The following is a 25,670-nucleotide window of genomic DNA, read 5'->3' as shown; positions in this document are numbered from 1 at the left end:
CGGTGACAGATTACATACTGCGTGTTGTCTGATCCTACAGTCATACTCCCTTCTATCTTTCTCCTCACACCCAGTGTGTTACCCAAAAGAAGGGGACAGGTGGTTTAGAGGTATGACTGCAAGATCAGACTACTGTAAGTGTACTGTAAGTTTATTTGTAGTCTGTTACCGTGGAGACATATAGGTCTGCATAGGAGCTGTAGAGGCAAAACAATAAGAAATTTGCAAAGCTGCTTCATTTTTTCTTTTAGATTTATCGGGATGTTGAAGACCAACTGGTTTGGGAAGTCATGTCCAAAAACATTTGTGTCATACAGACGCCAACAATTTTGATCGGTCAGGTTTTCCAGTGCTACGACCTCCACGATCTCTAGATATAACAGGGAGAAGCGCTTCACTCACCGGCTTGGTGCTCAGCCCGTGTCATTGAAGGAGATGGGCTCCATTATAAGTCTATTAGATGGATTGAGCACCAAATCGGGGAGTGAAGTTCTTCTCTCTGTGATATCTAGAGATCATAGGGGTCTCAGCACTGAGAACTTGACTGATCAAAACATTTGATATGTCTGCGTGACACGTGAAAAGTTTAAATTTTTTTCTGTGTATGGCTAGGTGGCACCCCCCTGTGTCTCCTTTGCTGGCTCTGTGCACATTCTTGGTCCTGGAGAGGTACAATGGAGATCAGTCAGCATGGAAGCCATACTTGGATGTATTACCCATCGCCTATGATTGCCCGGTATACTGGAAAGCGGAGACAGTGAATTATCTGCCAGAACCTGTTAGACAGAAAGCCGTGGAGCAGAGGAGCGCTGTCCGTGAATTCTACTCTTCAGCATTGCCGTTCTTCAAGTCTCTGAATTCCTTGTTTCCTGGGAACCTGGAGAACATACTAACCTATGACGCTGTGCGGTGGGCCTGGTGCACGGTGAATACCAGGACAGTGTATATGAAGCATGCACATAGGGAATGTTTTTCTGCTGATCCTGATGTGTACGCTCTGGCGCCATATTTAGATCTACTGAACCACAGTGCAGGGGTGCAGGTAATTTGTGGTTTGTACAAGCTAGTGCCGCATGTAGGGGATGTGCAGACAAGTGCTGCATGTGGGGAATGTACAGACGAGTGTTGCATGTGGGGGATGTACAGACGATTGCTGCATGTGGGGGATGTACAGACGAGTGCTACATGTGGGGAATGTTCAGATGAGTGCTGCATGTGGGGGATGAACAGACGAGTGTTGTATGTGGGGGATGTACACACGAGTGCTGCATGTGGCGGATGTACAGACGAGTGCTGCATGTGGCGGATGTACAGACGAGTGCGGCATGTGGGGGATGTACAGACAAGTGCTGCATGTCGGGGATGTACAGACGAGTGTTGCATGTGGGGGATGAAAAGACGAGTGCTGCATGTGGGGAATGTATGCATGAGTGCCGTATGTGGGTGACTTATAGAGGAATGCTGCATGTGGGGGATGTACATGAGTGCTGCATGTGGGGAATGTACAGACGAGTGCCGTATGTGGGGGATGTGCAGACAAGTGCTGCATGTGGGGGATATACAGACGAGTGCTGCATGTGGGGGATGTACAGACAAGTGCTGCATGTGGGGAATGTACAGACAAGTGCTGCATGTGGGGAATGTACAGACGAGTGCCGCATGTGGGGGATGAACGGACGAGTGCCGCACGTGGGGGATGTGCAGACGAGTGCCGCATGTGGGGGATATGCAGATGAGTGCCGCATGTGGGGATGTACAGACGAGTGCCGCATGTGGGGGATGTGCAGACAAGTGCTGCATGTGGGGGATGTACAGGCGAGTGCTGCATGTGGGGGATGTGCAGACGAGTGCCGCATGTGGGGGATGTGCAGACGAGTGCCACATGTGGGGGATGTACAGACGAGTGTTGCATGTGGGGGATGAACAGACGAGTGCTGCATGTGGGGAATGTATGCATGAGTGCCGTATGTGGGTGATTTATAGACGAGTGCCGTATGTGAGGAATGTACAGACGAGTGCTGCATGTGGGGGATGTACACGAGTGCTGCATGTGGGGAATGTACAGACAAGTGCCGTATGTGGGGGATGTGCAGACAAGTGCTGCATGTGGGGGATATACAGACGAGTGCTGCATGTGGGGGATGTACAGACGAGTGCTGCATGTGGGGGATGTGCAGACAAGTGCTGCATGTGGGGAATGTACAGACGAGTGCCGCATGTGGGGGATGAACGGACGAGTGCCGCACGTGGGGGATGTGCAGACGAGTGCCGCACGTGGGGGATGTACAGATGAGTGCCGCATGTGGAGGGATGTACAGACAAGTGCTGCATGTGGGGGGATGTACAGATGAGTGCTGCATGTGGGGAATGTACAGACGAGTTCTGCATGTAGGGGATGTACAGACGAGTGCTGCATGTGGGGGATGTACAGACGAGTGCTGCATGTGGGGAGTGTACAGGCGAGTGCTGCATGTGGGGAGTGTACAGGCGAGTGCTGCATGTGGGGGATGTACAGACGAATGCCGCATGTGGGGGATGTGCAGACAAGTGCCGCATGTGGGGGATGTACAGACAAGTGCCGCATGTGGGGAATGTACAGACGAGTGCCACATGTGGGTGATGTACAGACGAGTGCCGCATGTGGGGATGTGCAGACAAGTACTGCATGTGGGGGATGTACAGGCGAGTGCTGCATGTGGGGGTGTACAGACAAGTCGCTGCATGTGGGGGATGTGCAGACAAGTGCTGTATGTGGGGGATGTGCAGACGAGTGCCGCATGTGAGGGATGTACAGACGAGTGCCGCATGTGGGAGATGTACAGATGAGTGCCGCGTGTGGGGGATGTACAAACGAGTGCTGCGTGTGGGGGATGTGCAGACGAGTGCATCGTGTGGGGGATGTACAGGTTAGTGCTGCATGTGAGGGATGTACAGACGAGTGCTGCATGTGGGGGATGTACAGACGAGTGCTGCATGTGGGGGGTGTACAGAGGAGTACTCCATGTGGGGGGATGTACAGACGCGTTCTGCATGTGAGGGATGTACAAACGAGTGCTGCATGTGATGGATGTACAGGCGAGTGCTCCATGTGGGGGGATGTACAGACGAGTGCTGCATGTGAGGGATGTACAAACGAGTACTCCATGTGGGGGGATGTACAGACGAGTGCTGCATGTGAGGGATGTACAGACGAGTGCTCCATGTGGGGGGATGTACAGACGAGTGCTCCATGTGGTGGGATGTACAGACGAGTGCTGCATGTGAGGGATGTACAGACGAGTGCTGCATGTGGGGAATGTACAGAGGAGTGCTGCATGTGAGGTATTTACAGACGAGTGCTGCATGTGGAAGATGTACAGGCGAGTGCTGCATGTTGCAGGAGTTCTGTCGTTCTATGTGTGGATACTCTTTACTATGTGTTGTCCGGTCTTTGAGTTTAATATTTCTTTTTTCCCTATGAGGTGGAAGCTGCTTTCAATGAGAAGAATCGGTGTTATGAGATCAGGACTATGGCTCCTTGCAAGAAGTATGAACAGGTGTTTATATGCTATGGACATCATGATAACCAGCGCCTCCTCTTGGAGTATGGCTTTATTGCAGCTAGCAATCCTCATCAAAGTGTGTATGTGACAAGAGGTTGGTATGGTCTTCATATTGCTGCATATACTGTAATATCTATCTATCTCTATCTCTCTCTTTCATATGTATCTATCTCCTATTTATCTGTCTATCTATATGCAAAAAAGAGGTTCTGCAGCACTCCAGAATCACATCAAAGTGGTTTTATTCTCCCATGTACAAGACACAACGTTTCACCAGCCTCACTCCGGCTTTTTCAAGCATGCAATAGGTTGTGGGTGCCATACATTTATATGGTGCAATACATTAGTAATCAACAAAGTATCAATAAAATAATTAGTGATAAATCCTCAAATATCATAAATATAGTGTATAAAAATCACAAAGTGCATAATAGTGTATGTGAATGTTCTCACAATAAAGTGCAGATTGGTTGTATGCAAACGTAATGTCAGTACTTTCCAGACATAATACAATAAATTCCTCCATATGTGTAAAATAAAGTGATGATTAAAAACAATTAAAAGACAAAGAAGGATCGCTCCACTCACCATATACCTATCGCCATTATGGCGTCCCCGCATGTCATTTACTTCCTGGTATAGTGTAATGTATCCCCGGCCAATCGAGGGTTTCCTTCCCGGTCACATGGACAATACCGTTCGCGCAGGCGCAATACACATCACAGCGCTCGCGGCGGCCATGTTACTCAAGGGAAAGAGAACCTCCTTCCTATTCAATAAGACATGTAAAAGCCATCTGGTATGAACAGGGGGCAATACCAATGAGGTCAATATGTATTATTTTCACAAATGGAGAAAAGTAATACAGAATACCAGCATATTGTAATGATAATATACATTTAATATTCAGACCTCAAAGGATGTAATAGTGATTATGGCAGGGTTATAATTAACGTAAATATGACATAGATAGCCGTGTATCGGTGAGTGGTGGCGTCCTTTCCCAAATGCTTGATCTATAAAAAATGAAAAATAGAAATAATTAGACACCTAGATCAACCAAATGTATTAACTGCTGAGTTATTAATATAATCCTCATATAATACATCAGAGAACCTGAATATTCATGTTCTTAATTTACAAATACCAGGGGTAATAGCAAAATCCACGTTGATCCCAAGTGGCCTTAAAGTATTTTAAAATGCTTACCCGATCATCCCCTCTTTTTGGCATGGGGACATGATCGATGAGCATGCATCTTAAATCTTTTTCCGCATGTCCTGTCTCCGAAAAATACTTGGAAACTGGCAAATCCAAGCATTTTTTTGGGGTGCTGTACCGGTGTTGGTTTAAACGGGTTTTGAATTCGAGGGTCGTTCCACACACATATATGAGCCGGCATGGGCATGTCAGCACGTATATTACAAATGACGATGCACAGGTTAAATAGAATTTGATTGTATATTCTTTTTTAGTATTGGGATGCTGAAAAACTGGCCTATTATCCATGTAAGAGCAACTAACAGTTCCTACAGGGATATTAACCCTTGAGTATGACCTGAAAGTCAGCAGCGGCTTTAATCCCAAGATTAATTCTTGCGCATTTGAGACTTTCTGTACGTTGGTGGAAAAGGACATTGAAATATTTCGGTTGCATGATACTAAGGAGAAACATCCTAATTTAACACGAGCTCAACCACTGACGATTAATGAACTGATCCGTGACCACAACCTTATAATAAAATCGGCTGACAAAGGGGGTAAGTTTGTGGTCATGGATCTTTCTAAATATTTAGAGGAAGCAACTAGACACTTATCAGACTTAGCTAGATATGTTGAGTTAAGAGGGGATCCAACCCATGAAATTGCCAATAAAATTTATGATATACTGAAACAGGCATTGGATACTAACTTGATTAATAAGACATTGTATGATTTTTTGATGGTGGTTCACTCTGTTATTCCAATGATGTACTTTTTACCCAAGATTCACAAGAACTTGATGTACACCGCCGGGAGACCAATAGTCTCTGGGTGGGGGTCCATAACAAGTCAAATTTCAATCTTTTTGGACTGAGTATTGCGTCTGTACGCTACCAAGTCTCACTCATACATCCGAGATACCTCTGACTTTATACAGAAATTGCAATCTGTTGATGTACCAAATTATATGATTTTAGCATCTTTTGATGTAGTATCATTATATACTTCAATACCCCATGATATGGGGATTTAAGCAGTATGCAAGGCCATTTGCCGAGATTTTCTGAGGAAAAAACATCATTTATTCTTACTTTACTACATTTGGTATTGACCAATAATTACTTTCTCTTTAATGATGCATTTTATTTACAGACAGCTGGTACTGCCATGGGCATAATGTGGCGCCTACATAAGCTAACATGCTCATGGCAGACCTGGAGGAGATGTTCGTCCATGTGTCCCACCACTTTAGCTATGTGCTGGAGTGGTGGAGATACATAGACAACGTCTTCCTCACATGGACAGGTACCCATCAACAACAGCAGGATTTTTGATATTTTTCTTTGAGTTTTTGAATCGGATTAACGAACACATACAATTTACGTTAACAGCTTCACAATCTTCCATACAATTTCTAGATACCCTGGTTATTATTAAAGGAAACCAAATTGAAACTGACTTGTTTGTCAAACCAACTGACAGCAACTCATGTTTAAGATATGATAGTCACCACCCTAGGTCTATCAATAAATCAGTTCCCGCAAGTCAAATGTTGCGAGCTTGACGAATAATTAGTATGGAGGATAGAATAGAACCAGCCTTGGACAAAATGACTACCAACTTCAAACGAAGGGGGTATCCAAAGAATTTAGTCATGCAAAGTAAAACACAAGCCATGATGACAAGTAGAGAAAATCTTCTGCAATCTAGACAGAGAGATACTAGTTCCAGAATAGCATTTGTTTCCACCTATAGTCACAGTTCAGGCGCTATAGCAGGTATATTCAACAAACACTGGCCTGTATTGAAAGAGTCTTTCTCAAATATTTCTGAATTTCAAAATAACCCTTTGATGTCTTGCAGGAGGCAACCCAATTTGAGGGATAGGCTGGTTAAGACTGACGTATCCCTAAAAAAAAAAAAAAAAGGGTGGTACCCAACTGTATTTAACAGTAGGGAAGAAGGGTTCATATCCTTGTAGGAACTGTGTTAGTTTCTCTTACATGGATAAAGGGCCAGTTTTTCAGCATCCCAATACTAAAAAAGAATATAAAATCTAATTCTATTTAACCTGTGCATCGTCATTTGTAATATATGTGCTAACATGCCTATGCCGGCTCATATATGTGGGGGAAACGCCCTCGAATTCAAAACCGTTTAAACCAACACAGGTACAGCATCCAGAAAAAACACTTGGATTTGCCGGTTTCCAAGCATCTTTTTGAGGAAGGGCATGCAGAAAAAGATTTAAAGGGTTGCTCCCACCATCCTATTTTTTATTTTTTTTTGCTAGCCCGTTTCCTCCCCCCCCCCCGCTACGGCACTAGGCTGTTCCCTCCTCTCCCCCCCCCCCGCCCCCGCCCCGAATACCCCGTTCCCTCATTACACTTGCAGTTACTGCAGAGTCTGGCAGCGGGCGCGCAGGGACAGCGGCGGCAACGAGGCGGCGGCGATGTGCGGGAGGAGTGGCCTCCCAGCCAGTGGCCGGGGAGCCAATGCTCTCGCTCCCGCCTGTCTGATTGACAGGCAGGGAGCGAGTGCAGCCTAACTGAAAAAGGACTGATTGCCACTCCAAAATCAGTCCTTTTTCAGTAGCCGGTTTTTAAATGTAAATTAAACCTTTTTAATGAAAAAAATAATAATAAAAGTATATTAGAGATATGTTGTAGTACATAAGTACTACAACATATCAAAAAATAAAGTTTGTGACAGTGCCCATTTAATATGCATGTTCATCGACCATGTCCCCATGCCAAAAAGAGGGGGTGATCGGGTAAGCATTTAAAAAAATATGTGAGTTATACTGGATCCACAAACTAAAAGCTTTACAGCCAATTGGGCTCAATGTGGATTTTGCTATTACCCCTGGTATTTGTAAATTAAGAACATGAATTTTCAGGTTCTCGGATGTATTGTATGAGGATTCTATTAATTACTCAGCAGTTAATACATTTGGTTGATCTAGGTGTCTAATTATTTGTATTTTTTATTTTTTATAGATCAAGCATTTGGAAAAGGATGCCACCACTCACTGATGCATGGCTATCTATATTATATTTGTTAATTATAACCCTGCAATAATCAATTTTACATCCTTTGAGGTCTGTATATTAAACTGTATATTATCATTATAATATGCTAGTATTCTCCATTTGTGAAAATAATACATATTGACCTTATTGGTATTGCCCCCTGTTCATACCAGATGGCTTTTACACGTCTTATTGATTAGGAAGGAGGTTCTCTTTCCCTTGAGTAACATGGCCGCCGCGAGCGCTGTGATGTGTATTGCGCCTGTGCGAACGGTATTGTCCATGTGACCGCGAAGTAAACCCTTGATTGGCCGGGGATACATTACACTATACCAGGAAGTAAATGACATGCGGGGGACGCCATAATGGCGATAGGTATATGGTGAGTGGAGCGATCCTTCTTTGTCTTTTAATTGTTTTTAATCATCACTTTATTTACACATATGGAGGAATTTATTGTATTATGTCTGGAAAGTACTGACATTACGTTTGCATACAACCAATCTGCACTTTATTGTGAGAATATTCACATACACTATTATTTATATTTTTGTACACTATATTTATGATATTTATGAGGATTTATCACTAATTATTTTATTGATACTTTGTTGATTACTAATGTATTGCACCATATAAATGTATGGCACCCACAACCTATTGTATGCTTGAAAAAGCCGGTGTGAGGCCGGTGAAACGTTGTGTCTTGTACATGGGAGAATAAAACCACTTTGATTTGATTCTGGAGTGCTGCAGAATCTCTTTTTTGCATATGGCTGAATAGCAGACCTTGACCTGGAGTGCACCCACAATCTCTCTCTCTCATATCTATCTATCTCTCATATCTCTCTCATATCTATCTCTCTCTCATATCTCTCTCTCTCTCATATGTATCTATCTCATATTTATCTATCTATCCCTCATGATATTTTATGATTGTAGATGTCATCCTTCATTATGTGTCCAGAAAAGACAAACAGTTAAAGAAGAAATGGTCGCTGCTTAAAGAAAATGGCTTCTTAGAGTAAGTTCTACATTATATTGACTGAGTAGGGGACCTTCTGCTTGAGCCCCCCTGTGATCATATATAATATTCAAGACAACATGCCAGCAACTGTTCCAATTCCTCTGTAGCACCACCACAGGAAAAATGAAGCATTACGTGATGGCTGTGGACCTCAGTGGGCTGTCTGTGTGATGTGTGTATGTATCAGGTCCTCCAGCTTTTTGTGGCTGCTCTCTGTAGGGTTCATCTGTGACATTACCAGCCCACCCCAGATGACCCGACTACCCCTCTCTTAGCCCTTGGTCACATTTCTTTCTTTGCAACTTTGCTGTTATCTGTGTTAAAGGGTCCCTGTCATTTCAAAAAGATTTTGACAGGTCACAGAGACATGATCAGTCTGGGTCTCAGTGCTAATACCACCACCAATTAGGAGAAGCATGCGGTAGTGAGCTTCACTCCCTGGCTCGTAGCAATTTACACTGTGAGCTGTGGAGTGGGGCGCACTACCACGCAGTTCTCCCTGCTCGTTCTCCTGCATGGAGACCCTGATATATCTCAGTGACACGTCTAAAGATTTATTTCCAATGACAAAGACCTTTTAAATGCTTGGGGACACTAAAAGTGTTAGAACTCTGTCACTAATGACCCCAACTAAGTAGCATAGACTCCATTTTCCCAAGACCACTTTACATGGGTTGCTGTGATAAAAAAGCATCTAGGAACTTTGTATCTCTGTCCTCATGGGGACATGTTTGTATCACCAGTACAAACATGCCTGCATTGTCCTTAAATGGGTACTCTGCCCCTAGACATCTTATCCCCTATCCAAAGGAGAGGGGATAAGATGTCTGATCGCTGGGGATCCCTGAGATCTCCCTGCCGCACCCGGCATTTGATGAGAGCGTTGGGAGCAGCACCGGAGGCTCGTGACATCACGGACACGCCCCCTCAATGTAAGTCTATGGGAGGGGGTGTGGCTGCTGTCACGCCCCCTCCCATAGACTTGCATTGAGGGGGCGTGGTTGTAAAGTCACGAGCGGGATGTTGCCGTGACGTCACGAGCCTCCGCCCCACATCGCCAGTCATCCGGCATGGAGCAAAGTTCGCTCCATGCACCAGATGTCTGGGGTGCAGCAGGGAGATCGCGGGGGTCCCCAGTGGTGAGACCCCTGCATCTCCGCCATCACCCTCGGAGAAAACTCTGGGCTGCTGCAGGGGGGATCGCGTGGGTCCCCAGCGGCGGGCCCCCTGCGATCAGACATCTTATCCCCTATCCCTTGGATTACCCCTTTAATGCTTAATTGTCATTTAAATAAACTTTTGATTCGTTCGGGGTCTCAATCTTAAGTTATAGCCTGGTGATTCTGGAGGCTGGACGCTAACCTCCCTGGCTCGCTGCTCAGACCAACTGATGCCAGGAGACTGGCTCCATTATAAATCAGGATATAGCTGTGAACCTTAGTGGCCATAACTAACAATTGAAGGCTGTCTCAGCACTGGGACCCTGACTGATCTAAATTCTTGACATGTCAAAAGTGTGTTTAAAAGGACATTCCTGCTTTAAAGCGTTACTGTCATTTGGAAAGTTGGCCAGACATGTCAAAAGTTTCGATTGCATTGTTGCAATCGAGAGTCATAGCCAAGTGAAGTGCACAGCAGCATGCGCCTCACTCCCTGGCTGATGCTCTAACCCGGCTCATTTGCCATAGACTACAATGCAGAGAATGAGTCGGACAAGTAGCCGGCAGGGGAGTGAAGAGCAGTACCCGCATTTCACAGGGTTATAACTCCTGATCGCGGCAGGTCTCGGAATTGAGAACCGATACAATCTAAACCTCTGACCTGTCCTGACAACGTTACAAAAGTTTTCCAAATGGCGGTGACGCTTTTAGTAACGCTCTGAGTTTTGTCTCTTTCAGAAACCTGACATTTGGACAAGATGGTCCCTCCTGGAGGCTCCTTACTGCATGCAGACTACTGTGCCTGGGAGCAGATGAATTGTACGTAACAAGTTTCATCATAATATCTTTGTGTCCAAAAATATTATTTATACGGTCGCTCTTCATTGGGGGACACCTTACTGATGGGTATATGCTCTTGCCACTAGGAGGCGCTGACACTAGAAAAAAAAAGTCGGCTGTTCCCTGGCAGGATATACCCGCCCACTGGAAGTGAGGTAATCAGTTTTAGCTAGTTTCAGTAGGAGGCAAGACACAGGTCTGGGAGCTCCCCAGACCTTATGTTTTTTTTATTATTTTCTAGTAAGGGCTGTTTAGTTAGGTTTTTATCTCCCTCTTTTTCCCTTTTTCAGGTGGGGGTTCAGGAGCATGGCTCTACCTGTTCCCCCATATGTGACAAAGGGGCACGGAACTTAAGAATATGGGCCATCAACCCCTTATCGCCAATGGTCAGCACCTGGAGGTTGTACCCTGGGTCCGGGTCCCCCACTTGCCCCTGTTCGGCCCACTATCTTAGCCTGGTATGATGCAGCGTGGCAATAAGCTGGTTGAAGACTTAAGGGTGAGTATAAGAAGATGGAGCCGTGGGTGAGTATCTACTACAACCCCACTTCCCCCTCTCCCTCCCTCTTGCTCATCCAGGGGTCCCCTTCCTCTCATGGGCCCAGCTCCTCAGCCGCCATTACACGTGGCTGTGCTGGGCCGGACCCCTCATGGCCTCTGGCGCCATTCTGGAGGGGACAGTCCAGTGAACCTTCCCTTCCCTCTCTTCGGGCCATGCATCTCTACACATGTATTGCGGCCAGGCACAGTGCCCTGGCCACGTTATCTTCACTACCGGCTGGAGACTCTATGCTGCTGCCCCAGTTTCAGTCTCTGGGGGAGCGGGTCTCTGGTCCCGTGCGGCCGTCTGCTTCCCCAGTGGGGGCGTTATCTGCCCGCTTACTACCTTGTGCAGCCAGGCCCTGTGTCCTGGCCATGTTCTTTATTAGGCTGACCAGAGACCTATAGCTGCAGGCACACCAGCCCGCTTATTACTATCTGCTGCGTCCAGGTGCAATGTCCTGGCCGCGTTTTTACAGGCTGACCGGAGACTTACAGCTGCAGGCAGCAGGTCTCCGGTCCGTGGTTTACTCCTATCCTTGTGTCCAGGCACTGTCCTGGTCATGTTCTTTATGGGCTGACCGGAGACTTACAGCTGCAGGCAGCAGGTCTCCGGTCCGTGGTTTACTCCTATCCTTGTGTCCAGGCACTGTCCTGGTCATGTTCTTTATGGGCTGACCGGAGACCTACAGCCACAGGCAGCGGGTCTCCGGTCCCACGCAGCCGACTGTCCTCAGTGCTCCCCATGTGGCCGGCTCTTCCCCGGTGGGGAGCAACCGGCCGCGTCTTTCACCAAGTTCCCCAGGCCCCTTCCTGTAATGGCCACAGATCGTGCGGTTGGTGCCCCGTTCATGCAGCCGGTTACCGCATCTTACCACCGTGCTTCTCCTTGTCTGGGGCCGGCTCCGGGGGCAATGTTCTTCTAGCAAGCCCTCCCTTCTCGTTGGGCTGCCCTTTCTGGTCAGTTTAAAAAAAATAAAAATAATTCACCACTGGTCACTCAGACTGTTTGATGGTGTTTGGCGCCCACTTGTAGCCATCAATTGTATTGCGCCCTGGATTTTTCATTGCTTCTTGATTTCCCCGATGTGGCAACCAAACGCTATTACAGCCTTGACCTGTCACATATGTTTTTATCAGTTTAATATCTGCAGGGTCCCTTTTCTAGGGACAGAATCGGGGACACACTTTATTCCTTCAGTCACCCTGTATGGTGGCCTGCCTTAGACTATTTACAATGTCAGTTGAGGTATGCCTCTGGCGTATCTATTTTCTGTAGGGTTCTCACTCTGTCAGGGAACATATGCGCACCGACGTGGCGGGTTACTGCCAGGGATTTCTCGATCCCTTGGAAACTGTCAGGGATATATTCAGTGCCTGCCATGTCATGCCCATGCAAAAGTTTTTTATTTTTATTTTGCTGATGCTAAGGACACTCTGTCAGGTCTGCTGGTCACCCATCATGGGGGTGTTCTGGCGGGTCATACAATATAATTCCCTCCTCCACAGGCTGCCGCATCCGCAGCTAGGGCTCTGTCTAGTGCGAGGTCTCCGTGGAAGTGTCCCTGCTTGGGAATGGATTGGTTCTCATGTCGATCTGCCGGACAGTAGTCTCGCTTGTCACTCAAGTCTCAGCTGCCACGTCCGTGGCTGACACTCCGGTTCCCCCCTAGCTGATTCAAGGTGTCCAACGGAGTGACCTGTTATCTACTATGGACACATACCAGTAAGCCAGACAGTGGTCTGCATGGTTTCCTCCACTGCCTGCCACTCATCACACAGTTGATGTATCTGCGGCTGGAGTTCCGTTACCCCACTGCTGTGCGTGGTGTCCGAAGGAGGGACAAGTTGTATACTATGGACCCATACCAGTAAGCCAGACAGTGGCCTGTGTGGTCCACTCAGCCTCCTGTCACTCATCACTCAGCTGATGTATCTGAGGCTGGAATTCCAGTACCCCACTGCTGTGGAGGTGTACGAAGACGTGTCCCAGCATGTCCTATGGACTCTAGACGGGGTACAGGGAAGCATTCTGCAGCTCCTCAGCCTTCCCCGATCTCCCAAGGTGGAAGGGATACTATCTAACGTTCCTAGGCCTCCCCTCCGACATGAGGCAGTGGGGCACAGTGATCGCCTATCTGGCTTTCCCCTTTTATCCAGCGCCTGGAAGTGTACTTGTTCAGCCAGACTGTTGTCTGCATGGTCTCCATCGCTATCGGTCTCCCATATCTGGACTGCTGCGGGCTTGGTCAGGTTTCCCGTACATCTCTGCTGGTGTAAGGACTCTGGATGAGGATCCCTGCAGGTACTCGGGACTGATGCCAGTCAGCCAGACTTTCGTCTGCTGGGTATCTTACACTGCCAGGTTGCTCGTTAGTTTGGTCGTACTCCAATACCCCACTTTCTGTAGGGGGTTCGATGGAGTGTCCTTGAGCATTTAGGAATCCTATACCAGTAAGCCCGACAGTTGTCTGCATGGTCTACTACTACTACGTCGGGTCCACTACCATACATTTACCACGCCGTGGACGGTAGTTCAGGTTATCCACTGCCAAGGTGAGTCTCCCCATGCTGCTCCATGGGCCCTATACAATACACCACATACTGGTTTGCGGGGTTCCCTCCTTTACCAGGTTCCTCCCTACATGCCTGCCACTCTCTAGGCTGAAAGCTGGTAACCCACTTCGGTGTGTGATTCTGTCTACAGCACCTGGCCATGGTCCCTATGCCATTTTCCAGGTGAAGTTCCAAAGAGTGTCTCGGTGGTTTCACTGGATCTTTTATACTTGCCGGTCAGACTGTGTCTGCATGTTTCTGCTCCACATACATCCTTTATCCCTTGCGTCTGCGATGCAGTCCTGGTGTGTGGCACCATTTGGAGCTGGGGTGTGGACATTTCCTGCAGGTTCCATGGTCTTTCGCAGAAAGTGCAGCACTCTGTTCCCCTTTCCAAGGGGCAACGTTGGTCTGCTAGGGGCATGGTTGTGACACCATGCTGCTGGACTTTTGAATGTCTGCTGTTTCTTTTTCGTCTGCAGTCTTGGTACCCCTCTACTATAGTGCGATAATCACTTCTTTGTGCCTACATATGCTAGGCCACTCTGCATGTGTAGAGTCCACCTCCCCTTTTTTTCTGTGGGGTTGTGCCTCGGGCCTTTCTGTGATCTTGTTTCCACAGGTTTAGGCGGTCAAACTCCTCTGCTCTGGCATGGGGCATGATGGGGTGACACAGTTGGTTCAGGCCCCCTTCCATGCCTCCAGGTATCTGTCCTGGATTCCTGTCCAGAGTTGTTCATATGCCGGCTCTGTTGCCTTAGGGAATGACCAGAAAGGCTCTGTTGACACCCTTCTGGTCCAGGGTTACACCACGATGAGCTGTTCCCCTCAAAGCTTTGGGTATGTGTGTGCTTCTTACTTCCATTCGTAGTCAGGACTCAAATCAGCTCTTCCATTCCTTGATATGTTGTTGCAGGGTTCCTGGGGACTACGTCCACCCAGTACTTTGCCCCCTTACGTTCAGGTCGAATTTCACTGCTCCTGTAGTGCCTGGCACACTTTGATCATCCCCCTTCCACAGGGAGTACGGGGATCAGGGAGCTTGGCATAGTCTAAGCCTGGGTTTCAGAGCGACCACCCCTTGTTTTCCCCTCCTCTATATAGGTGGGGTACCTGGCTGGGCCCTTGTTTTTTGCTGAGAGCAATCAGCTGAGCTGCGCACTGTTGCAGCCTGGCTCCCTTCCGGTTTCTTGGTTATCTACTGCTGCTCATAAAGACTTGGCACTCTGTTCTGTTGGAGGAGTTTATGCACTCATGTATGGCTCAGTGACAGCAGGTCTAGCACCGTCTATTGTTTGGGTCATGCCATTGCTCTCCTCCTCCCTCGCTCCCTCTAATGTTTGTTCCTCCTTCCTTGTCGGTGTCAGTTGCGCTACACTGACACTACAGTCCTCTGGTGTAACCTTCCCTTTTGTTTCCCCCTCTGTCCGGTCCTGACGGGATGTTGCTTCGGTCCGCTCAGACCGCTGGGGTTCATGTCTGGTTAGTCTCCTTGTCTTGGACACTATCATAATATGCTGTGGCGTGTCTTCTGTTCTAGGTTGGCCCTTTTGGTTCTTTGGGCCTCATTGATGGTTGTGGTCTCGGGCAGGTTAGCTCTCCTGCCCCGACTTCTCCGTGGTCCCGTTTGTGGGGCGGTCTTTCTGTACCATACTTCTTGTCTAGAGAAGTTTGTCACCCGGAGCGTTTCGTGGACGTTGGGTTTACTTACTTTACAGGTGTACGTCTTCCAGGCGACTCAGGAACCTCCGTTTCCCATGTTTCCCATGTCGGCTGCTCCAGTGTTCTGGGATGCTCCTTTCGGCCATTTTTTTTTACGTGTACGTCTTCCAGGTGACCCGTATACCTCCAGTTCCGATGTCAGACGCTCCGGTGTTCCGGGATGCCCCCTTTTCCGGGCATTCCTCTCCCTTTTTGGCCTTATTCCTTCCGTCTCCTCCTTCATGGGTGTTCTGGTCATCTGGATTACTCTACTCAAGATTATGTTGCCTCCCAGGTGTTCCCTTCGGGCCCCTGGGCTGGAGGTTTTTGGTCTGCAGCTGTTCTGGTCATCGATTTTCTGCACCCGGCCTCTCCACAGCCAGTCTCCATCCTTCTTTCTTTTTTCCAGTGTTTTTCTTGTTTCCACCTTCCGTACTCTCCTTCTACTCAGGCGGGCATTGCTCTCCCTGTCTTTTTTTACACCATGTTCTCTTGACTGGTTAGCCCTCGGTCTGGTTCTGTGTTCCTTGGAGTTGATGCCTTCTTCCTCCCGGAATGGTTCCGGCCCTTCTGGCTTCCTAGTCGACCTTTTCTAGTCTCACTTTATGGACCGTAGCTTTGAAATCTCTACATAGGATGGTCTCTTCCTTGGCTTCCTAGTCCTTCTCCATGGATGGGGGTTCTTCCAGGAGCTCAGTTTGTTTGCCTCGGTTGTCTCTGTCCTGGATCTCGTCCGCAGGCCTTATGGTCGAGTGGGTTCGGTCTCTGGACTGATTCCCCTTTTGCTTTTGGTTGTTTTTCCCTCCCTAGGAGACTGCTTTGGTGCGTCCCATCAGTATAGGTGTCCCCCAATGAAGAGCGAAAGAGAAAAGGAGATTTTTTTGTACTCACCGTAAAATCTCTTTCTCGTAGCCTTCATTGGGGGACACCCCACCCATTTCTTCTTTCTTTGTCCGGATTTTCTTTTCCAGTTCTTGTTTTTTTTTTTTTATCCGGGATTCCTTTCTGAGGTCCTTCGGACATATTTCTTTGTTGGCTTCTCCTACTGCTTGGTGACAAAACTGGTTACCTCACTTACAGTGGGCGGATATATCCTGCCAGGAAGGAGACAACTTTTTTTTCCTGGTGTCAGCGCCTCCTAGTGGTAAGAGCATATACCCATCAGTATATGTGTCCCCCAATAAAGGCTACGAGAAAGATTTTATGGTGAGCACAAAAAAATCTCCTTATTAACACCTTAAATGGGCACTGTCAGATATAAAAACTTTTATGTGTTGTACATCTTGGCAAAACAATAGTTTTTCTAATAGACTTCTTTAAAACAATTTCACATTTTATTAAAGAAAACTGCCCTTGAAAATCCCACCACTAGGGGTCCCCATACCTCCTGGGACACTGAGTCCCACAGCAGCATGAGGTTGTCCAAGGGTCATTGACACGAGACGGCTGATTGACAAGGCTGCAGGAAGAACACAGCCTGCAGCAACACTGCTGTAACACAGAGTTTTACCAAACATGTGCCTCCAGCTGTTGCAAAACTACAACTCCAAGCCAAAGGATGTCTGGGCATGCTTGGAGTTGTAGTTTTGCAACAGCTGCAGACACACAGCTGAAGGCAACACTAATGAAAAAAAGAGTTATCCAAACACTGTACCTCCAATTATTCCAAAACTACAAGTCCCAGCATTACAAGACTGGCAAAGGATGATAAACATGAATGACATAGTAACAGATAGAAAATGTATGCATAAAATACTCTGTACTTTTAGAACTAAACCTTTTCACTAATTTAGGAAGATGTAAGTTGTACACTCATTATATTGTCTTTGGTGGTAGAGTACAGGCAATCTCCAATAATCATGTGTGTTTGTACAGCATAAAACCAGAGAGGAAAGGGTTACAGAGCAGGGCTGCCAGGCTCCCAAAAGCTGTGAGTCAGCAGAGTGAGGGATGGGGAGGAGTCATCACAGTGCAGGCAAGAGAGGGACACGCCCCTCCCTTTGGGAAGATGAGGAAGACATTGAGCAGCTGTAATATGCTATTTTTTTGTGTGAAATATCGGTGATAGAGACATAAAAATTACATGTACATATTCAGGATGAGGTACTGAGGAACATATAACAATGTTTATTTATTTATTTTTATTTTTTTGTGGGATGTGACTGGTACTCTGGACCGGGGCAAATTTTATTATTTTTCAATTTAGTCTTTTCCTCCTCTCCTTTTAATAGTCATAACTTTTTTTTTTTTTTTTACTAACACACCCATATATATACACCCATACATTTCATTTAAACACCCATAAATAAGGGCTTGTTTTTTGTGGAACCAATTGCACTTTGTGATGACTTCCTTTATTTTTAATTTGCCAATTTATTTTTTTTGGGTGGGGGTGGCTACATTTTTGGACTGTGATCTATTTTTTGGTATTGATATTACTTTTTTTTTTTCTTTTCCATTTTTTTCTGAGATGTTTTTCTGAAATAAAAAAAGGTGAATTTAAAAAAAAAAACATTTATGCCATTCACATTGCAGTTTCCCTGATGTTATATTTATATAGTTCAGACTTTTCTGCACTCTGCGATACCACATATGTTTATGGTTTTTGTTTACACTTTTATATTTGAAAAATGAGGAAACAGGGGTGATCTGTTATTTTATTATGGAAGGGGTTAATGTATATAGGGGTTAACACTATTATTTATTTTACTTATTTTTATTTTTTTACACTTTACTTGTCCCCATAGGTGATTTGTATAAGGAATCATTAGATGGCTCAGGCTGGGTTCACACTCCGTTTTTCAAATACGGTTACCGTATACGGTTTTCCGCTAAAAAACGTATGGCAAAAACCGTGTGCAACCGTATACAACCATATTCGTATACGGTTCCAAAACGTATGTACGGTTCTATCCTTTTGCATCCGTTTTTGCCAACGGTTTTGCTATTTTGTTGGAATTAGTTTTCAAGCAATTTAATAAAGTTACTGTTGGTTGTTCTATTGAAATTCCTTCTGCCCATGTGTCCACTCCAAAAACGGATTAGAAAAACCGTGTGCAACCGTATTCTGAAATTCTGTGTACGGTTCTCATAGACAACAATGTTAAAAGAACCGTATACGGTTCGCATACGGTTTTCCAACCGGAGGCAAAAAAGTGGTCGACAGCGTTTTTGCCTAAGGTTGAAAAATCGGCAAAACCGTATCCGAGGCAAAACGGATGCAACCGTACACAACATTTGGAATACGGTTTACAATGCATTCTCTATGCACACGGTTTCGGATACAGTCGTATACGTTTTTTTGCGGAAAACCGTATGTACCTATGTACTGCAATGATCTATGAAATCTGCGCTCTATTGGTAGAGCCTGGCACAGACAGGCTTTACCAATAGGAGCAGATTGGCACCCATGAAGGCTCAAGTAAGAGCTTCGGCTTTCAGGACAATGAATCTCTTGGCGGCAATTGCACCCTGCATTTACAAGTGTCAGGCTCAAGTCGGGAGCCTGCTTCATGCACCCTTAGCGGCACCATGATAAGTAAGAACCGTCATTGGTCGTCAAGGGGTTAACTTATATTTTGTATCTAAACAGTGTAAATCCATGTTCCCTCAACCTGTGGCTCTCCAGTTGTTGGAAAACTACAACTCCTAGCATGCCCTGAGGCTGTCAGGGCATGCGGGGAGTTGTAGTTTTCCAACAGCTGAAGAGACCCAGGTTGGAGAATAATGCATCAGTACTTTAAAGGGGTACTCCGGAGGGGAAATTTATTTTTTCCAAATTAACTGGTGCCAGAAAGTTACACAGATTTGTAAATTACTTCTATTTAAAAATCTTAACCCCTCCAGTACTTATCAGCTGCTGTATACTACAGAGGAAGTTGTGTAGTTCTTTCCAATCTGACCACAGTGCTATCTGCTGACACCTCTGTCCATGTTAGGAACTGTCCAGAGCAGGAGAGGTTTGCTATAGCTATTTGCTTCAACTCTGGACAGTTCCTGACACAGACACAGGTGTCAGCAGAGAGCACTGTGGTCAAACTGGAAAGAACTACACAACTTCCTCTGAAGCATACAGTAGCTGATAAGTACTGGAAGGATTAAGATTTTTAAATAGAAGTCATTTATAAATCTATTTAACTTTCTGGTGCTAGTTGATTTTTTTTTTCTCCCTCTGGAGTACCCCTTTAATGATAATAATACTAAAATGTCTGATTTTTCTGTACCGGACTCACTTCCCTTTCCAGCTCTGTTGGGGGCGCTGTTCACCAGATGCTATTATTCCAGGAACACTATAATATTTTTTCTGTTAAGGAGATTAAGAAAATTAATAAAACGAAAATAAATTTGATAGTCTTTTTCCCCCTCAATGTTTTTATTTCAGCACATACTGGAAAAAAGTTCTTCTGGGAAGTTTAGTTTCCGAGTCCAACGAACAGGCCTCCATGGAACTTGTGAGGAAAATCTGCCTCCATTTACTAGAAGAGACCTCCCGCGCTCTGGACGAGGTGAGTCAGGGAAGTGTTGAAATAGGTCTGCAGAAATCGCACTAAATGGTCATTAATTTTTGTTATAAATTTGGCTCTGGTGACTCCAAAGAGGTTGTTAACCCCTTAGAGGGTGTTATCCAGGATCAGAAATATAGAGCTGATTTCTTCCAAAAACAGCACCACATCTGTCCCCAGGTTGTGTGTGGTATTGCAGCTCAGTCACATTGAAGGGAATGGAGCCAAGTTGTTTCTCCTTCCATTTTCATACACATATGAGGGCTTGTTTTTTGTACAACCAATTGTACTTTGTAATGCCACCTTTCATTTTTCCGTAAAAAAAAGAAAACCCCAATTTTGGTGCACTTAATAGTATAAAATACATGCTCTCTTTATTCTGTGGGCCAATACCATTAAAATGATACCCATGTTTTTCTATTTTTCTATTATTGTTAACCCCTTAAAGGGTTATTCCAGGAAAAAAACTGGCTCCAGAAAGTTAAACAGATTTGTAAATTACTTCTATTAAATAATCTTAATCCTATCAATAATTATCAGCTGCTGAAGTTGAGTTGTTCTTTTCTGTCTGGCAACAGTGCTCTCTGCTGACATCTCTGCTTGTCTCGGGAACTGCACAGAGTAGAAGAGGTTTGCTATGGGGATTTTCTTCTAAACTGGGCGGTTCCCGAGACACGTGTCATCAGAGAGCACTTAGACAGAAAAGAACAACTCAATTTCAGCAGCTCATAAGTACTGAAAGGATGAAGATTTTTTAATAGAAGTAATTTACAAATCTATTTTACTTTCTGGAGCCAGTTGATATATAATTTGGTTTTTTTTCCTGGATAACCCCTTTAAGGACAGACCCTTTTTTTTTACCTCAATGACCAGGCTCTTTTTTAAATTTTTTTATTTTTATTTGACATGCGTCTCTTTAAATGGTAATAATGTTAGAACACTTTTTCTGAGCGGAGCGATTCTGAGATAGTTTTTTCATGACATATTGTACTTTATATAAGTGGTGCATTTTTGTTGTACACATGCAGCATTTTTTGGGAAAAAATTTTCTGGCGTTTTTTAAAATTATTTTTTTATGTTATTTTTATTTATTATTTATTTTTTCCCTTTTTGTGTTATCATTTTCCGACAGCCGTAACTTTTTTATTTTTCGTCCGATGCCATTGAGTGAGGGCTTATTTTTTGTGGGACAAGCTGTACTTTTTATTGGTATCATTTTTGTGATGCATGCTACCTTTTTTTTTTATTCCGCTATTTGTACCAAAATTTGCGGATTTTGCGCTTTTTTGTTGTTGTTTTTTTTTTTTTTTACGGCGTTAACCGTGCGGGATAATTTACATTATAGCTTTATAGTACACGTCATTACGGATGTTGCAATAGCTAGTATGTATATTTTTAGTATTTATATTTTTTATGATAATACAGGGCTTTTATTGGGAAAGGGGCATTTATTTTATTTTTTTTACATTTCATACTTTTATTGAAGAACCTTTTTTATTTTTTTTTCACTTTTTACAGGTTATACTATGCGGCAATACATTTGTACTGCAGCACAGTATAACCTGATGAGTTGCACACACTACAGCCTGTGAGATCCAGCCTGGATCTCACAGGCTTCCTTAGCAGGCATACAGGAGGAGGTCATCTGACCTTCTGCTGCCATAGAAACCAACGACGACCCGCCATTAGTGAACAGGGGGAGCACCCTCCCTCTGTCAACACCATAGATACCGTGATCAGGATTGATCACAGCATATATGGGGTTAATGCTGCCGGGACCGGCACGTTCGTGGCTCCGGCAGCTGTGGCGGGACCCCGGCTGTGATTGACAGCCGGGTCCCGCCGCCGATCTCCTGAGCTGCACACGGCAGAGCAGGAGATTGTCAGGACATATGCATACATCCCAGCGCGCAAACATTTCGGGTGATAGGACATGTGCATACGTCCTAAAGGAATGATTAACATATTTTCATAGAGTAAACATTTACACACGCAACGACACCAAGTATGTTTGTTTATATATTTTATTTACACTTTTTTTGTAAAATGAAAAAGAAGGGGTAAAGGCTGTGTGATCGCTTATGTCCCCCATTACCAGGAGGTCCCTGGCTGCTCATAACAGCTGGGACCCGCCACACGTAAAGCGAGAAGGTCCTGGCTGCATTTATGGCATAGCCAAAGGGCTCATTCACATGACGAAATTTCATTTGTAACAGGCATTGGCAAAACAAGCCATCGCTAGGCCTGCTCGAATCAGAACATTCCGCCAAAAGAATAAACTTGTCCATTCGGTGGAGTCTGGGGTCCAGAATTTAGTGTGAATGGTGCAGCAGAATCCCATTGAAAACAATGGGTAGGCTGCTGAGCCTTGTTTTCCGCAGTGGAACTTCGGCATGGATTTCAGTTCAGAAAATACGTGGTGTGAATGGTATCTAAGAATTGTACATTTGTAAAGCAACATTTATCTTTTTTAGACATCTTCTCGGAAAAGCGAAAAGTCTGCAGACCCTCACCTTGCTCTAGTGGAAGCGTTAAGACAAGAGGACATGAAGATTCTGACCTCTTCAGCCAAAATTGTGCAGCATGGAGGCACAAGTACAGTGTAACTGGAATGACGGAGTTAAGATACAGTCATGGCCATAAATGTTGGCACCCCTGAAATTTTTCAAGAAAATGATGTATTTGTCACGGAAAAGGATTGCAGTAACACATGTTTTGCTATACACATGTTTATTCCCTTTGTATGTATTGGAACTAAATAAAAAAAGGGAGGAAAAAAGCAAATTGGACATAATGTCACACCAAACTCCAAAAATGGGCTGGACAAAATTATTGGCACCCTTAACTTAATATTTGGTTGCGCACCGTTTGGAAAAAATCACTGAAATCAGTCACTTCCTATAACCATCAATAAGCTTCTTACACCTCTCAGCCGGAGTGTTGGATCACTGTTCCTTTGCAAACTGCTCCAGGTCTCTTATTGGAAGGCGCCTTTTCCCAACAGCAATTTTAAGATCTTTCCACAGGTGATCAATGGTATTTAGATCTGGACTCATTGCTGCCACTTCAGAACTCTCCAGCACTTTGTTGCCATCCATGTCTGGGGGCTTTTTGGCGTATGTTTGGGGTCATTGTCCTGCTGGAAGACCCAAGATCTTGGACGCAAACCCAGCTTTCTGACACTGGGCTGTACAGTGCGACCCAAAATCCTTTGGTAATCCTCAGATTTCATGATGCCTTGTACACATTCAAGGCACCCAGTGCCAGAGGCAGCAAAACAACCCCAAAACATCACTGACCTCCACCATATTTCACTGTAGGTACTGTGTTCTTTTCTTTGTAAGCCTCATTCCGTTTTCGGTAAACAGTAGAATGATGCGCTTTACCAAAAAGCTCTATCTTGGTCTCATCTGTCCACAAGATGTTTTCCCTGAAGGATTTTGGCTTACTCAAGTTCATTTTGGCAAAATGTAGTCTTGCTTTTTTATGTCTCTGTGTCAGCAGTGGAGTCCTCATGGGTCTCCTGCCATAGCTTTTCATTTCATTTAAATGTCGATGGATAGTTCGCGCTGACACTGATGCTCTCTGAGCCTGCAGGACAGCTTGAACATCTTTGGAACATGTTTGGGGCTGCTTATCCACCATCCGGACTATCCTGCGTTAACACCTTTCATCATTTTTTCTCTTACGTCCACGTTAAGGGAGATTAGCTGCAGTGCCATGGGTTGCAAACTTCTTGATAATGTTGCGCACTGTGGACAAAGGCAAATCTAGATCTCTGGAGATGGGCTTGTAACCTTGAGATTGATGATACTTTTCTACAATTTGGGTTCTCAAGTCCTCAGACAGTTCTCTTCTCCTTTTTCTGTTGTCCATGCTTAGTGTGGCACACACAGACACACAATGCAAAGACTAAGTGAACTTATCTCCTTTTTATCTGCTTTCAGGTCGATTTTTATATTGCCCACATCTGTTACTTTCCCCAGGTGAGTTTAAAGGAGCATCACATGCTTGAAACAATCTTATTTTTCCACAAATTTGAAAGGGTGCCAATAATTTTGTCCAGCCCATTTTTGGAGTTTGGTGACATTATGTCCAATTAGCTTTTTTTCCTCCCTTTTTTGGTTTGTGTTTGTGAGAAATACTTCATTTTCTAGAAAAATTGGTGGTGGTGCCAACATTTACGGCCATGACTGTATATACTTACTAATAAAGCACTTCCCAACCAGTTTCCCCCCCCCCCCCCCCCTTTGGCTGTCCGGGCATGCTGGGAGTTATAGTTTGGCAACAGCTGGAGGCACCCTGGTTGGGAAACACTGGGTTAAGGTTGTGCTTAGATCAGTTCAGGATTCTGTTATGCGTCAGAACTGCAGGACAATTTTTGAACATATAGTAAAATTGGGAAGGTGGCTCCTGCGCAAGTGAATGTGAGGTGTTTTAAAGGGATATGATTACATATTAACATGTTACAGTTTATATGTTATCTACTTAAATACATTAGTAACCCTGTAAATATATAATTTCCATATTGCCCCTCGGCAGCACAGAGGGTTAATTTATTTTCATTTTTCCCTACTGAGTAGAAGATTATTAGTTAAAGGAGTAGTGCAGTGAAAAATAACTTATCCCTTATCCAAAGGATAGAGGATAAGCTATAGATTGCGGGGGGTCCAAGCGCTGGGACCCCCCCACGATCTCCTGAACTGGGCCTCGGCAGTCTGCCTGAAGCGGCCATTCCAACCTCCGCAGGAAGCTGCGGCCAACACGCCCCGTCCAGGTATCTCTATTGGATACATGGAGGGGGTGTGTCGGCTGCCTCTCTCCAGCACACTGCCGGGGCCCGGACCCTCGCCATCTATAACTTATCCCCTATCCTTTGGATAGGGGATAAATTATCTTTCACTACAGAACTCCTTTAGGCACGCAGGTTGGTCTTAGGTGCATGATACCTCCTATTGGTGTCACTGTGGAAACGCACCACCCTGTAGCCAGGTAAGTCACAATCCTGAAAGATGCCATCTAGAGGCTGTAGTGTTTGCAGGTTCTGGTGGTGCACCTGCCTGATGTTGCCTTATATCCTTCCTGGATTTTCTTGTTCAGGTGGCTTCCTGGTGCACGCTCTCCGGCTTCTGTTTTGTTCTGGCTTTCGCCGGCCTGGCTACTCCGGTTCGTGCACATTCATTTAGCTTAGTCTGTCTCATTTCTGGTCACTATTCTGCTGGTGGCATCACAGTGTACATACATCACTTATCCTTTACTAATCCTATATTATACTCCAGAGCTGTACTCACTATTCTGCTGGTGAGGTCACTGTGTACATACATTACATTACTTATCCTGTACTGATCCTGAGTTATATCCTGTATTACACTCCAGAGCTGTACTCACTATTCTGCTGGTGAGGTCACTGTATACATACATTACATTACTTATCCTGTACTGATCCTGAGTTATACCCTGTATTATACTCCAGAGCTGTACTCACTATTCTGCTGGTGGGGTCACTGTGAACATACATTACATTACTTATCCTGTACTGGTCCTGAGTTATATCCTATATTATACTC

The 25,670-nt window shown here is 45.2% G+C and overlaps 1 protein-coding gene across 7 annotated transcripts in view; it reads left to right on the top strand.

Moving 5' to 3' along the window:
- SETD4 (SET domain containing 4) overlaps window positions 1-25,670 on the top strand; it is a 115,228-nt gene that overhangs the window by 41,386 nt on the left and 48,172 nt on the right. For 6 of the 7 annotated variants that reach the window (XM_056559604.1, XM_056559600.1, XM_056559601.1 and 3 more), the window contains exons 6-11: window positions 613-1,042; window positions 3,462-3,636; window positions 8,720-8,801; window positions 10,703-10,783; window positions 19,983-20,106; window positions 22,578-22,829. In XM_056559604.1, the coding sequence (XP_056415579.1) occupies window positions 613-1,042; window positions 3,462-3,636; window positions 8,720-8,801; window positions 10,703-10,783; window positions 19,983-20,106; window positions 22,578-22,709 (1,024 nt within the window). In that variant the 3' untranslated portion in view covers window positions 22,710-22,829. Of the gene's footprint in view, window positions 1-612; window positions 1,043-3,461; window positions 3,637-8,719; window positions 8,802-10,702; window positions 10,784-19,982; window positions 20,107-22,577; window positions 22,830-25,670 lie in introns of those variants that run through there. The other variant, XM_056559606.1, reaches the window with a different exon arrangement.

This window comes from Hyla sarda, chromosome 2, assembly GCF_029499605.1.
Source record: "Hyla sarda isolate aHylSar1 chromosome 2, aHylSar1.hap1, whole genome shotgun sequence".
NCBI lineage: Eukaryota > Metazoa > Chordata > Amphibia > Anura > Hylidae > Hyla > Hyla sarda.
The sequence above is the reverse complement of the archived record's forward strand: the minus strand, read 5'-3'. Positions and strand labels throughout refer to the sequence as shown.